The following is a 15,742-nucleotide window of genomic DNA, read 5'->3' on the forward strand; positions in this document are numbered from 1 at the left end:
GAGTCCAGAACCCGGGGCCACAGTTTAAGAATAAAGAGTAAGCCATTTAGAACCGAGACGAGGAAACACTTTTTTCTCACAGAGAGTGATTATTTTGTGGAATTCTCTGCCTCAGAGGGCGGTGGAGGCAGGTTTTCCGGATGCTTTCAAGAGGGAGCTAGATAGGGCTCTTAAAATAGCAGAGCCAGTGGATATGGGGAGAAGGCAGGAACGGGGTACTGATTGGGGATGATCAGCCATGATCAAATTGAATGGCGGTGCTGGCTCGAAGGGCCAAATGGCCTACTCAAGTTCAAGTTCAAGTGAGTTTATTGTCATGTGTCCCTGTATAGGACAATGAAATTCTTGCTTTGCTTAAGCACACAGAAAATAGTAGGCATTTACTACAAAACAGATACATGTGTCCATATACCATGATATAAATATATACACACATGAATAAATAAACTGATAGTGCAAATAACAGAAAGTGGTTGGTAATAATCAGAGTTTTGTCCGAGCCAGGTTTAATAGCCTGATGGCTGAGGGGAAGTAACTATTCCTGAACCTGGTTGTTGCAGTCTTCAGGCTCCTGTACCTTCTACCTGAAGGTAGCAGGGAGATCAGTGTGTGGCCAGGATGGTGTGGGTCTTTGATGATACTGCCAGCCTTTTTGAGGCAGCGACTGCGATAAATCCTCTCAATGGAAGGAAGGTCAGAGCTGATGATGGACTGGGCAGTATTTACTACTTTTTGTACTCTTTTCCTCTCCAGGGCGCTCAAATTGCCGAACCAAGCCACGATGCAACCGGTCAGCATGCTCTCGACTGTGCACCTGTAGAAGTTAGAGAGAGTCTTCCTTGACAATCCGACTCTCCGTAATCTTCTCAGAAAGTAGAGGCGCTGATGTGCTTTTTTGATGATTGCATTAGTGTTCTCGGACCAGGAAAGATCTTCAGAGATGTGCACGCCCAGGAATTTGAAGCTCTTGACCCTTTCAACCATCGACCCGTTGATATAAATGGGGCTGTGGGTCCCCCTCCTACTCCTTCCAAAGTCCACAATCAGTTCCTTGGTTTTGCTGGTGTTCAGGGCCAGGTTATTGCGCTGGCACCATATGGACAGTTGCTCGATCTCTCTTCTGTACTCTGACTCATCCCCATCAGTGATACGCCCCACAATAGTGGTGTCGTCAGCGAACTTGATGATGGAGTTCGCACTGTGGTTCGCTACGCAGTCATGGGTATAGAGTGAGTACAGCAGGGGGCTGAGCACGCAGCCTTGAGGTGCTCCCGTGCTGATTGTTATTGAGGCTGCCACATTTCCACCAATACGAACAGACTGTGGTCTGTGGACGAGGAAGTCGAGGATCCAGTTGCAGAGGGATGCGCAGAGACCCAGTTCTGCGAGTTTGGTAACCAGTTTGGAGGGGATGATTGTGTTAAATGCCGAGCTGTAATCAATGAATAACAGCCTGACATATGAGTTTTTGTTGTCCAAGTGGTCCAGTGCGGAGTGGAGGGCCAGCGAGATCGCATCCACCGTTGATCTGTTGTGGCGGTACGCGAACTGCAGTGGGTCCAGGTTTATGTCGATGTAGGAGTTGATTTGCTCCATGATCAACCTCTCAAAGCACTTCATCACCACCGGCGTTAGTGCCACTGGTCGATAGTCATTGAGGCAGGTCACCTTACTCTTCTTGGGCACCGGTATAATTGATGCCCTTTTAATGCAGGTGGGGACCTCAGACCTCAGAAGTGAGAGGTTGAAAATGTCCGTAAAAACTCCCGCCAGTTGGTCCGCACAGGTTTTTAGAACACGGCCGGGTATACCATCAGGTCCAGGTGCTTTTCGGGGGTTCACCCCTCTGAAGGATTTCCTGACATCGGCCTCTGTGACTGAGACTGAAATGCCATCACAGCGAATGGGGGATCGGGAAGGCACATCAGTATACTTCCTGTCAAAGCGTGCGTAAAACGCATTGATCTCGTCAGGGAGTGATGTTACACCGGCATTCGAGCTGCCTCCTGGTTTTGCCTTGTAGGAGGTGATTGCATTCAGACCCTGCCACAGCTGCCGAACATCTGTCTCGTCCTCCAGTTTGGAGCAGAAGTCCCTTTTGGCCTTTTTGATGGCCTTACCAAGGTCGTATCTGGTCTTCATGTAGGCCACTGTATCGTTGGATGTGAATGCCCTGTGTCTGGACTTCAGGAGAGTGCGGATCTCAAAGTTCATCCAAGGTTTCTGATTGGGAAACACTCGGAAGGTTTTTGTAGGGATGCAGTCCTCCACACATTTCTTTATGAAGTCTGTAACGACTGTGGCATATTCGTTCAAGTCCGTTGCCGAGTCCTTGAACATTGCCCAGTCTACAGACTCCAAACAGTCCTGGAGTTGTTCTTCTGCCCCCCCCCCCCCCCCCCCCCGACCAGCTCTGTGCTGTCCTCACTTCTGGGGGTGCGCTCTTTAATTGCTGCTTGTAGGCAGGAAGAAGCAGCACCGCGGTATGGTCGGACTTACCGAAGTGAGGGCGAGGGATAGAACGATAGGCATTCTTGATGGTGGTGTCGCAGTGGTCGAGGGTGTTAGGTCCTCTGGTGCAGCAGGAGACATGTTGGTGGAAGTTGGGGAGTGATTTCTTGAGGTTCGCCCAACTGAAGTCCCCAGCAATGGTGGTAAATGCCTCGGGGTAAGACGTCTGGTGTTTGTTGACCACGGCGTGCAGCTCCTCCAGTGCCAGACGGACGTCTGCCTGGGGTGGGATGTAGACCGCGGTCAGGATAACGGAGGTGAATTCTCTCGGGAGGTAGAAGGGACGGCACTTCACCGCCAGATGTTCGAGGTGTGGAGAGCAGGAGTTGGACAGGACTGCCACGTCGGAACACCACGCAGAGTTGACCATGAGGCAGACGCCCCCTCCTCTCCCTTTCCCAGATGCCAGGGTACGGTCCATGCGGTGGATGGAGAACCCTTCAGGCTGGACCGCTGAATCTGGGGAGCTGGGGGTGAGCCATGTCTCTGTGAAACAGAACACAGAGCATTCCCTCAGCTCCCTTTGATAAAGCAGTCTTGCCCTTAAGTCCTCCACTTTATCTTCAAGGGACTGTACATTAGCCAGTAGGATAGTAGGGAGAGGAGGCCGAAGTCCCCTGCGCTTCATTCTGACCTGGAGTCCTGCCCGTCGGCCATGTTTCCGGACACAATGGAGGCTTCCCCTTTGTTTCCAGGTACTGTGTTTACTGTCCCGGCTGCGAACCTGCGCTGGAACGGGGATTCCCTCACGGACGGCATCTCCAGCTCCGTAACGAACGGGGGTTCCCTCAAAGTCGGCAGCTCCAGCTCCGTTGTTGCTGGGAGATCCAGCCCGTCGGCTCTGGGGGTCATCGTGGGGTCTCCAGGTACAGTACCTGGATTCCTCAGTCGGGTCGGGAGTTCCACAGCCAGCGTGGGAAAGTTTAAAGTCCGGGGTTCCCGCAGCTGCGGGAGTTCGCGAAATTGTCAGAGCCTTGAGGTGCTCAAACAGCTTGTCCGAAACGGCACCGATTTCTGCCGTTTTTCTGATCCAGGTAAGTTGTTGGAAGTTGTAGTTGAGCCTTTTATTTTTCGGAGCTCCGCAAAAGTCGCCGCAGGCAGGCGCCATCTTGACGTAAACCCTCTTAATCCGGCAACAACCTGGTGAATCTTGTCTGAATCCTTAGCAGCTTGACGACATCCTTTCCACATCAATGGTCCAAGTGCCTGTTTCATAACTTCATGTGACCGGAGTAGAATTAGGCCATTCGGCCCATCAAGCTACTCCATCATTCAATCGTGGCTGATCTATCTCTCCCTCCTAACCGCATTCTCCCGCATTCTCCCCATAACCCCTGAAACTGGTATGATGGTCATTAACTTCTTGTATTTTTACTATTGGAAATTATCTGTGGGTTATTGGGTTCACGGGCCTGTTTGGTTGCAGCAATGAAGAATTTCAAAATAATAGTCAAGGAATCAAGCGTCTTTAATTGTCATTTACACTGAGACTGGAACAATTAAAATTTTACTTATGAAAGCAGAGCCCATCTGACAACACAAAGCACATAAATAATCTATAATCTAACACAATTAATAAATTAATAACCACAATCCATGCAAAAATACACCCAATGTTCTTAATGCTAGCAAAATCATTCAATAGAAGTTCCTAGTTGAGGTTGGTGCAGTGTAGGGTTAATGATTCTGAACCTGACAGTGATGCCCTTTGGAGACAGCATCGTTTACAGATCCTTTCGATAGTGGGAAGGTCAGTACCCGTGATGGACTTTGGTTCTATCTTCACTACTCTGGTTCTGTCTTCACTAAGGAGGACATAAATAAGCTGCCGGAAATAGCAAGGGACCGGGGGTTAAATGGGATTGACGAACTGAGTGAAATCCAGTTTGCCGGGAAGTGGTGTTAGGTAAATTGAATAGATTAAAGGCCGATAAATCCCCAGGGCCAGATAGGCTGCATCCCAGAGTACTCAAGGAAGTAGTCGCAGAAATAGTGGATCCATTAGTGATAATTTTTCAAAGCTCTTTAGATTCTGGAGTAGTTCCTGAGGACTGGAGGGTAGCTAATGTAACCCCACTTTTTAAAAAGTTAGAGAGAGAGAAAACGGGGAATTACAGACCAATTAGTCTAACATCGGTGGTGGGGAGAATTCTGGAGTCAGTTATTAAAGATGGGATAGAAGCACATTTGGAAAGTGGTGAATTCATTGGACAGAGTAAGCATGGATTTATGAAAGGTAAATCATGTCTGACAAATCTTATAGAATTTTTAGAGGACGTAACTAGTAGAGTTGATAAGGGAGAACCAGTGGATGTGTTATATCTGGACTTTCAGAAGGCTTTCAACAAGATCCCACATAAGTGATTAGTATACATACTTAAAGCACACAGTATTGGGGGTTCAGTATTGATGTGGATAGATAACTGGCTGGCAGACAGGAAGCAAAGAGTAGGAGTAAACGGGTCCTTTTCACAATGGCAGGCAGTGACTAGTGGGGTACCGCAAGGCTCAGTTCTGGGACCCCAGCTATTTACAATATATATTAATGATCTAGATGAGGGAATTGAATGCAACATCTCCAGGTTTGCGGATGGCACGAAACTGGGGGGCAGTGTTAGCTGTGAGGAGGATGCTAGGAGGCTGCAAGGTGACTTGGATAGGTTAGGTGAGTGGCCAAATGCATGGCAGATGCAGTATAATGTGGATAAATGTGAGGTTAGCCACTTTGGTGGCAAAAACAGGAAAGTAGACTATTATGTGAATGGTTGGCGATTAGGAAAAGGGGAGATGCAGCGAGACCTGGGTGTCATGCTACACCAGTCATTGAAAGTAGGAATGCAGGTGCAGCAGGCAGTGAAGAAAGCAAATGGTATGTTAGCATTCATAGCAAAAGGATTTGAGTATAAGAGCAGGGAGCTTCTACTGCAGTTGTACAGGGTCTTGGTGAGAACACACCTGGAGTATTGCGTACAGTTTTGTTCTCTTAATCTGAGGAAAGATTCACCAGACTGATTCCTGGGATGTCAGGACTTTCATATGAAAAAGGACTGGATAGACTCGGCTTGTACACGGTAGAATTTAGAAGATTGAGTGGGGATCTTATAGAAACGTACAAAATTCTTAAGTGGTTGGACAGGCTAGATTCAGGAAGATTATTCCCGATGTTGGGGAAGTCCAGAACTAGGGGTCACAGTTTAAGGATAAGAGGGTAGTCTTTTAGGACGGAGATGATAAAATCATTTTATACACAGAGAGTGGTGAATCTGTGGAATTCTCTGCCACAGGTCGAGGCCAGTTCATTGGCTATATTTAAGATGGAGTTAGATGTGGCCCTTGTGGGTAAAGGGATCAGGGGGTATGGAGAGAAGGCAGGTATGGGATACTGAGTTGGATGACCAGCCGTGATCAAATCGAATGGCGGTGCAGTCTCGAAGGGCCGAATGGCCTACTTCTGCACCTATTATCTATGTTTCTATGTTTCTATGGACCGGGCAGTATCTACCACTCTCTATAATCATCTTAATTCTTATGCATCGTTACCAAACCAGGCCGTGATGCAACCAGTCAATATGCTCCGCACCGTACACCTGCAGAAGTTGAGGAGCATTCTAGCTGACCGGCCGTATCACCTCAAACTTGCAAGGAAGTAGAGTCGTGCAGATGCATGATGCATGAATCTTGCGTAGAACACAATGCGCTGGAATAATTCAGTGGGTCAGGGCACCATGGATTTGTGCCTGGAAGGTCATGTTTGACAAATCTTCTTGAATTTTTTGAAGAGGTTACTAGGGAAATTGATGAAAGTAAAGCAGTTGATGTTGTCTATATGGTCTTTAGTAAGGCCTTGACAAGGTTCCTCATTGACGGTTGGTTAAGAAGGTTCAATTGTTGGGTATTAATGCAGGAGTAGCAAGATGGATTCAACAGTGGCTGGATGGGAGATGCCAGAGAGTAATGGTGGATGGCTGTTTGTCAGGTTGGAGGCCGGTGACAAGTGAAGTGCCTCAGGGATCTGTGTTGGGTCCACTGTTGTTTGTCATGTACATCAATGATCTGGATGATGGTGTGGTAAATTAGCAAGTATGCAGATGATACTAAAATAGGTGGTGTTGTGGATAATGAAGTAGATTACCAAAGTCTACAGGGATATTTAGGCCATTTGGAAGAATGGCCTGAAAGATGGCAGATGGAGTTTAATGCTGATAAGTGTGAGGTGCTACATCTTGGCAGGACAAATCAAAATAGGACGTACATGGTAAATGGTAGCGAATTGAGGCTTGCAATTGAACAGAGGGATCTGGGAATAACGGTGCATAGTTCCCTGAAGGTGGAATTTAATGTAGATAGGGTGGTAAAGAAAGCTTTTGGTGTGCTAGCCTTTATAAATCAGAGCATTGAGCATAGAAGTTGGGATGTAATGTTAAAATTGTACAAGGCATTGGTGAGACCAATTCTGGAGTATGGTGTACAATTTTGGTCGCCCAATTATGGGAAGGATGTCAACAAAATAGAGAGAGCACAGAGGAGATTTACTGGAATGTTGCCTGGGTTTCAGCAACTAAGTTACAGAGAACGGTTGAATAAGTTAGGTCTTTATTCTTTGGAGCGCAGAAGGTTAAGGGGGGACTTGATAGGGGTATTTAAAATGATGAGAGGGATAGACAGAGTTGACGTGGATAAGCTGTTCCCATTGAGAGTAGGGAAGATTCAAACAAGAGGACATTACTTGAGAATTAAGGGACAGAAGTTTAGGGGTAACATGAGGAGGAACTTCTTTACTCAGAGAGTGGTAGCTGTGTGGAATGAGCTTCCAGTGGAAGTGGTGGAGGCAGGTTCGATGTTATAATTTAAACATAAATTGGATAGGTATATGGATGGGAAAGGAATGGAGGGTGATGGGCTGAGTGCAGGTAGATGGGACTAGGGGAAAATAAGTGTTCGGCATGGACGTGTAGGGCCCAAATGGCCTGTTTCCGTGCTATAATTGTTATATGGTTATAAAGTTATATCATATCTGGAGAAGTATAGGTGATGTTTCTGGTTGCGACCCTTCTTCTCGGAGAGAAGAGGTGCTGGTGGGCTTTATTTGTCATGACATTGTAGTGCCGGGACTAGGACAGATCTTCACACATATACCAACCCAGGAACTTGAAGTTGTTGCCTCTCTGTATCGCAGGCCGACCGGCGTTCCATGCAGTCCCATGACCTCGGTTTAACGTGTAGAAAGGAACTGCAGATGCTGATCTAAACTAGCACCTGCAGTTGCTTCCTACATGCGAGTTTAAGGGGTTCATGAACTGCATATGGGACCAGTCCTCACCTCGCTCTCCTGCAACTGACTTCACCTCCACCGCTCACCCCTCCACTCTATACACCACCCCTCCACTTCCCTCCCCTTCCCACACTCCCCACCTCCACCATCATCTCCTTCGCGCCCCACACCAAAGAACTCAGAGACTATATTTCATTGGAACGTTTCCTTTATTGATATGTCAACACCCACCGTGTCACGATACCTTTTCAGTGGTAATTCCGTGTTTTCAGAGGGTAGAACCTCATCTCGCACAGGTAGATGTGGGTGATCCAGGATAGAAGGGCAAGTCCGGGCAATGGCACCATGTCCCTGGTCACCCGAAAGCCCTGGGCCTGGTAGAGCCGGATCGCGGGCTGCTGGCCGGTGTTGGTGTACAGGACGCACTCTCTGAAGCCGCTGTCCCGGGCGAACTCCAGCACCCAGCCGGTCAGTCTGCGGCCCAGGCCCAGACCCCGGCATCGCCGGTCGACAGCGAGGCGGAGGAGTTGGCAGCAGCCCGGCTGTCCCTCGAACTCCTGCGCCGCCACCACCCCCCGCAGCCCACCGCCTCCCCCCTGATCCTCCACCACCCAGAACCCCGCCCCCGGCCTCCTCATGTACGTCCTGTCAATGTCCGCCATGTCCGTCTCCAGCGTTTCCCTCAGGTAGTTGGTATAGAACATGCGACAGGCCAGGTAGAGCAGGGCTAGCAGCGCGGCGACGGGCAGAGCGGCCCAGGCCAGCGACCCGCTAGCTACGTAGACGGCGGCCCCCGCAGCCAGGAGGAGGCAGGGAGCGGCGGGCGACCGCAGGGCCCGGCGGAAGGCTGGCAAAGGCTGGTCCAGCTGGCCCTCCGAGAATATCCTGCGGGCCTCCGGCGAGTCGCCAGCCCGGAACGGGCGCACGGTGAACCCGGGTCCATCTCCGGCCTTGTGTGCGGCCGCCATGGTCCAGGGAGACGCTGGGAGGTGGAGATGTTCCGGCCTGAAGAAGGAGATGCAGGGGAGAGCGGTCCGGATCTGCAGAGCGAGAAAGATCAATTGGGGCAGAGATTCACATGCATCTCGTCCAACCTCATAGAGCCAATGAGCAGAGAAACAGCCCCCCTCGGCCCTACTTCCCCATGCACACCAGATGTCCCATTGACGTAGGTCTCACTTGCCCACATTTTGCCCATATTGCTCCAAACCTTTCCTATCCACGAACCTGTCCAAATGTTTTTTATTTGTCATCTACAGCATTTGGTTTTCCCAATGTGGCTTTCAATAATCTTCCAAGACAGACTAAGAAACCGCTTCGCCGTATACTTGCACTCGGTCTGCCAAGACCTGCTGGATCTCCAAGTCACTAAACCTTTTAACTCCCCTTCCAATTCCTACTCCATCCTCTCTGTCCCGAGCCTCATTCTCCGCCTGAGTGAGGCCGCACGCAAACTGCAGGAACAGCAACTCACATTCAGACTCACAAACACCATCTCCCCCCCCTTTTCTGTAACTAATGACTCGTTTAAACTTCTGCAGATGCGCCAGAGGAAACATCCGGACGCGATGCATCACATCTTGGTTTGGGAACAGCTCTGCCGAGGACGGCAGGATATCAAAAGGTTGTAGAAGCAGCCAAGTCCCTCCCCACAATTGATTCAATCTCCACCATGCTTGCTAACCGATTCCACTCCGCTACACTTCCCGCACTCCCCACCTCACCTACATCGCCATTGCTCCCCACACCAATCAGCTCAGAGACTATAACACGTTGGAAAGTTTCCTTTATCGATATGTCAGCACTCCCCGTGTCCCGGGAACACTTCAGTGTGAATACCAGGCGTCCACAGGTCCCAGCCTCATCTCGCAATCGGAGATGTTGGTGCCCCAGGAGAGAGAGCATGGCCTGTCCGCGCAATGACACATTGTCCCTGGCCACACGGCCGCAATAGAGCCGGATGGTGGGAAACTGGACAGTGGTGGTGTCCAGGACGCACTTTCTGCCGTCCCGCTGTCCGGCCGAACTCCAGCACCCGGTGGGTCAGTCTGCGGCCCAGACCCCGGCATCGCCGGTGAACCGAGAGGCGGAGCAGCTGGCAGCATCCCGGTTCAGGGTCATGAACCCTACACAGCAACCAGCGGGACAGGTTGCATTTCTGGAAAGAAACGTTGCGGGTCGAGACCCTTCTTCAGACATGTCAGCGGATAGTCTTGACCCGAAGAAAGGTCCAGACCCGAAACGTCACCCATTCAGTCTGAAGAAGGGTCTCGACCCGAAACGTCACCCATTCCTTTGCTCCATAGATGCTGCAACACCCGCTGACTTTCTCCAGCGTTGTATCTACCTCTTGACCCGAAATGTCACTCACTCGTAGTTATCAGTGATGGGGGTGGAGGAGCTCCAGCCTGAAAAGGAGATACAGAGGAATCCCGATCTGCAGAGAGGGAAAGGTAAATTGAGACATAGATTCACATTCATCTCCGCTAATCTCATCGAGTCAGCGAGCAGAGGAACAGGTAATTCAACCCATCGTTCCCATCCACACCAGATGTCCCATTAACGCAGGTCCCACACTTTGCCCATATTTCTCCAATACATTCCTATCCATGAACCTGTGTAAATGTATTTTAATTGCCATCTACACGTTCGCTGGTCCCAATGTGACTTTCAAAACATCGGCCAAGATAGACTAGGAAACCGCTTCGCCGAATACTTGCACTTGGTCTGCCAAGACCTGCTGGATCTCCCAGTTGCGAAACCTTTTAATTCCCCTTGCAATTCCTACTCCACTCTTTCTGTCCAGAGCTTCCTTCTCCGCCTGAGTGAGGCCGCACACAAACTGCAGGAACAACATTCCCTTGCACCTGAATCAGGGGACAGCTTCGTCCCCGCTGTTACCAGGTTTCTGAACAGCCGTTCCATAAACTGGGTTACAGTCCCGATTCTCCGACCCACCTCATTGTGGACAATTGTTTTAGAAAGAACTGCAGATGCTGGATAAATCGAAGGTAGATAAAAATGCTGGAGAGACTCAGCGGGTGCGGCAGCATCTTTTGAGCGATGGAATAGGCGACGTTTCTGGTCGAGACGGTTCTTCAGACTATTCACCTATTCCTTCAGACTACTTCGTCTATTCCATCGCTCCATAGATGCTGCCTCACCCGCTGAGTTTCTGCAGCATTTGTGTCTACCTTACATTATGTACAGTGCGTTTTACCAGCAACTCCAGCGCTATGACGCCGAGAACTCTGTGCCTTTCTCGTTGCTCTACCTGTCGAACGAGTTTGGATTGTTTGTACATGTGCCCCTTGTTGCCTGACCTGCTTTGAATGCATGGAGAGGGAATGGGCAGGAGGAAGTTGAGAGGGAGCAGGGATAGGGACGATGCTGTGAGTGTGTCGACACTTACCTACCGGTTGTTCCCCTCTCCTTGAGGTTGGTCCAGAGACAGGATCCCGCTCGATGCTGGTACCGGAGGGGGGATGGAGGTGATCCCCATCCCACCCCCACCCCACAAGGACAGCCCATCCGCTCCACACCGCGCCCCCCCCCCCCCCCAAACCGTCACCACCACCCACATCTCCACCACCGTCCACCCCTTCACCATACCTGATGAATAGGACGGTCCCCAAGCTTATGGAAGGACTGTCCAGAAGTGTGATAACAGAGGAGAAGCTGTCCCTGAGTCTGGTGGTGCGAACAGTCAAACTTCTGGCCCTTCTGCCGGACGGGTGCAAGGAGAAGAAGGAATGGCTCGGTGGTTTGACAAGGTTTTGATTGTGTTGGCTGCTTCTTCTGATGCAGCTTTAAATGTTGATCAAACCTCATTGCGAAACATCCCCTCCCCTCCCTACACGACACACCTTCCCCATACCTGACCCGGCTGTCCCTCTTCATCCAGCGCTGCCATCATCTCCCGCAGGCCCCCGCCCCCTACATCCTCCACAACCCAGAACCCCACCCCCGTCCTCCCCACTCAATGTCCGCCTCCAACTTTTGCCTCACGAACTCGCCGCAGACCTGGCGGCAGGCCAGGTAAAGCAGGGCTAGCAACACGGCGACGGGTAGAGCGGCCCAGGTCAGGGGCCAGCCAAATCCGTAGACCGCGGCCCCGACAGCCAGGAGGAGGTAGGGGTCGGCGGGTGACAGCAGGGCCCGGCGGGAGGCCGGGAAAGGCTGGTCCATCAGACCCTCAGAGAGATCCTGCGGGCCTCCGGCGAGTCGCCCACCCGCAATGGGCGCACGGTGATGGGCCAGGAAGCCGCTGGGAGGTGGGGGCGCTTCGGCCTGAGGAAGGAGGCGCAGAGGAGAGGGGTCTCCGACGCTGGGAACTCTGTACATTATTCGGCTTGTCTGCGTTACGTGTTGCCTCTACCTGTCTGGCTTGTTTGTGTTGCCCGTTGCCTCACAGAATGTGAATGCAAGGAGAGGAGATGGGAGTGGCTGGAGGGAGGGTGAGATGGAGCAGGGACTGGGACGATGCTAGGGGTGTGTCGACACTCACCTATGGGATCCTCCTAAATGGCGAAGGAGGGAATGCCAGGGTTACTTGAAGTTACACTCCAGACCCGAAACGTCACCCATACATTCTCTCCATGGATGCTGTCTGTCCCGTTGAGTTACTCCAGCTGTTTGTGTTTATCTTCAGTTTAAACCAGCATCTGCAATTCCTTCCTACTCAATATTCATACCGCTCTGCTGCAGCCATGATCACATTGAATGGCGGTGCAGGCTCGAAGGGCCGAATGGCCTACTCCTGCACCTATTTTCTATGTTTCTATGTTTCTATGACATTGGAATGTATCTGCTTTGGTCTAACCAAGTGCTCTGCCTCTTTTCTTGATAAACTTAATCGTGTTAACAGCTGATAATAAATAATTATTTCCTTCATTCCCTCATTCTCAGAATAGTCAAGCGATAGTCATTCAGCACGGAAACAGGCCCCTTGCCCGAATTGCCTATATCGACCAAGATGCCTGTTCTCACTAGTCCCAGCTGCCTGCATTTGACCCATATCCCTCTACATCTGTCCTAACCATGCACCCGTCTAAATGTTGTTTTAATGTGTTAATACTATTGGCCTCAGCTCTCCTCCTTTCATATCCCTGACAGATTTGTTTGTATCTTCTGTAATTGTAGAGCTAATAAAGAACACACCAACTAAAGGTCCAACTAGTGTATTAGCAAATAGTTAAGTAACACTACAAGTATTCACCACCGTGACTACATCCTGACTAACGACTAGTGGCTAAAAACGTTAGTAACATATGGTGACTGTAAGGTAAGACCCGGACTGGATTATGGATCCGGGAGGCGTATAACATATGTGTGTTCATATTTGAGTGGTAGCTTGCCATGCTTATTGTCAATAAGTTCCTTATACTGAGCGAGAATTTGTTCAGTGGATTCTTTGGTGGGGGAAAGTCGGTTCACCTCTTCTACAATGCTGATCAACCCCGTGTCCTGGCTGGCATCAATACCAAGTAGAGTCGTTACCTTGCCTGAAACAATTTAAAAGTTCAGCTTGTGCACATGTGTCGCCAGATGGCACTGAAGATCAACCCTGCGAACTGGGCGAACCTCTTCTCCCCCAAATGGAATTAATGAAGTGTTCGTGTTTATCACAGTTTCCGTGTTCTGGACCCTAGAAAACTCAGCCTGAGACTGAGATTACTACGAGTTCCAGTGTCGATCTTCGCCACAGCTGTGGTGTTGTTGATTTGCAATGTAACTTCTAGATCGCTTAGCTTACAGGTAATCTGTAATAGAGAATGTATTTTAGGCTGGAAATGTCAGGTTCCGACAAATTCTCACAAGGACCTGAGGTGGATTGGACAGGCCGTGGGAAATATATTGCTGGAGCAGATTTACCTGCTGTTTGGGTTCAGAGCAGATCTACAGTGATGACGACAAAAATCAGTTATGTAATTCCCCTGCCTTGTCATTATATGAATATTAATTTCTCTAACTTCAAGTAAACCTTGCATCACTTCGTTCTCCATCACTCCACCTCCCAAGTCGCACCAGCTTCAACGTCGTCTTGTTGAGTCTCATTGTCTGTAACTTGTTTTCACCCAGCACAGCTGACAATGGCCCGTTCCCCTTTTCATCATTACTAATCTGCATATCTTTCATTCATTTTTCTATATCTCATTACATCGCCATCTATATATCTCATTCCCCCTTCCCCTGGCCCTCAGTCTGAAGAAGGGACTCGAGCCGAAATGCCACATTCCTTTTCTCCAGAGATGCTATCTGACCTGCTGAGCTAGTCCAGCTTTTTCTGTCTTTCCCCAGTGTACATTTGCATGCCTCTCTGTTTATGAGACTCACATTTGCCTTCAGCCACCTTTCTCATTTACATAAGTTCATGTTTTTCTCACTGGTTACGTGCGACACATATTCTATTACAATTCATATTCAAGGCATGATTCATATTACATAACAACAATGAACTGCAGATATTGGTTTGCATAAACGTCCTGGAGTAACCCAGCTGTTCAGACAGCATCTCTGGAGAACACAAATAGTTGACGTTTTGAGGTGGGACCCTTCTTCAGACTCCTCACAAAATAAGTCATAAAGAGCAGGAGTAACTCAGTGGTTATCTCTATAGGACATGAATAAGCAACATTTGGGGTTGGGACCCTTCTTCAGACGAATTATGAGGCACGGGGGTGGGGGGGACCAGGGAAGAAAGCTAGAAGAGTGGATGAGCTGGATACAGCATGACATCCTCGGTGTAAATTTAACGACGCCAATTTCAAACACAAAGTAAAACCCCATCACATTATGAGCACTCTTCCCCATAGGCCCACTTTACATGAAGATTATCAAGTAAAGTATTTTTATTTCAGAAACAAGGTCTAATATTATAATGTCTCTGGTGTTTGTCTGCCAGTTGATCCATATGCATTGGACAAGTATGGGGCAACACGGTGCAGCGGTAGAGTTGCTGCCTCACAGCGCCAGAGACCCAGGATTGATCCTGACCCTGGGTCATGTCTGTCTGGAAGTTTTGGTCTCCTAATTTGAGGAAGGACATCCTTGTGATTGAGGCAGTGCAGCGGAGGTTCAAGGGGTTGATCACTGGGATGGCGGGACTGTCATATGAGGAAAGATTGAAAAGACAAGGCTTGTATTCACTGGAGTATTGAATGATGAGAGTGTGGGGGGGGGGGGGGGGGGCTTAAAGAAACATAAAAACGTATAAAATAACTGGACAAGCTAGATGCAGGAAAAATATTCCTAATGTTGAGCGAGTCCAAAACCAGGGGCCACAGTCTTAGAATAAAGGGGAGGTCATTTAAGACTGAGGTGAGAAAAAACTTTTTCATCCAGAGAGTTGTGAATTTATGGGATTCCCTGGCACAGAGGGCAGTGGAGGCCAAGTCACTGGATGGATTTAAGAGAGAGTTAGATAGAGCTCTAGGGGCTAGTGGAGTCATGGGATATGGGGAGAAGGCAGGCACGGATTATTGACAAGGGACGATCAGCCATGATCACAATAAATGGCGGTGGTGGCTCGAAGGGCCGAATGGCCTCCTCCTGCACCTATTTTCTATGTTTCTAAATCTTTAACAGGAAATTTTAATAAACCTTGGAAAATATGAGAACTTCAAACAAAAACCACGAGTCGTGTCCGCTGTACCTCTGCTGTGCCTTTTTGACTGTGGATGTGGGAACCCATGGGTGCGACTTATTTTCGTTTGAAATAGTCCACGCCCTTCCCGCCAGGTTGCTGTAACAAGACTCCAAATGGATCTTCAATTTGCTGGGCTTCATGCTCTCGTGGCATCAAACCTTCGCACAGATAACACATTGCGGCTTGACCACGGATTTGAATTATACTTGTGAAACAGAACTTGAGAAATGATTCACTCTACGTACGCATCTTGGGAGACATGGTTCACAACACAAAGAGTTCATGTCTGTATACGCTGGGCCTCAGAGGAA

The 15,742-nt window shown here is 49.3% G+C and overlaps 1 protein-coding gene across 1 annotated transcript; it reads right to left on the reverse strand.

The window, feature by feature from the left end:
• Positions 1–8,031: 8,031 nt before the first annotated feature.
• On the reverse strand, positions 8,032–8,715 carry LOC116970392 (N-acetyltransferase 8-like; the record flags this gene model as incomplete). Its single annotated transcript, XM_033017046.1, has 1 exon — positions 8,032–8,715. A coding segment is annotated over one exon (684 nt), but the record flags the coding sequence as incomplete, so codon positions are not given.
• Between the last annotated feature and the right edge of the window lie 7,027 nt (positions 8,716–15,742).

The sequence above is a fragment of the Amblyraja radiata genome, unplaced genomic scaffold (genome assembly GCF_010909765.2).
Source record: "Amblyraja radiata isolate CabotCenter1 unplaced genomic scaffold, sAmbRad1.1.pri scaffold_830_ctg1, whole genome shotgun sequence".
Classification (NCBI taxonomy): domain Eukaryota; kingdom Metazoa; phylum Chordata; class Chondrichthyes; order Rajiformes; family Rajidae; genus Amblyraja; species Amblyraja radiata.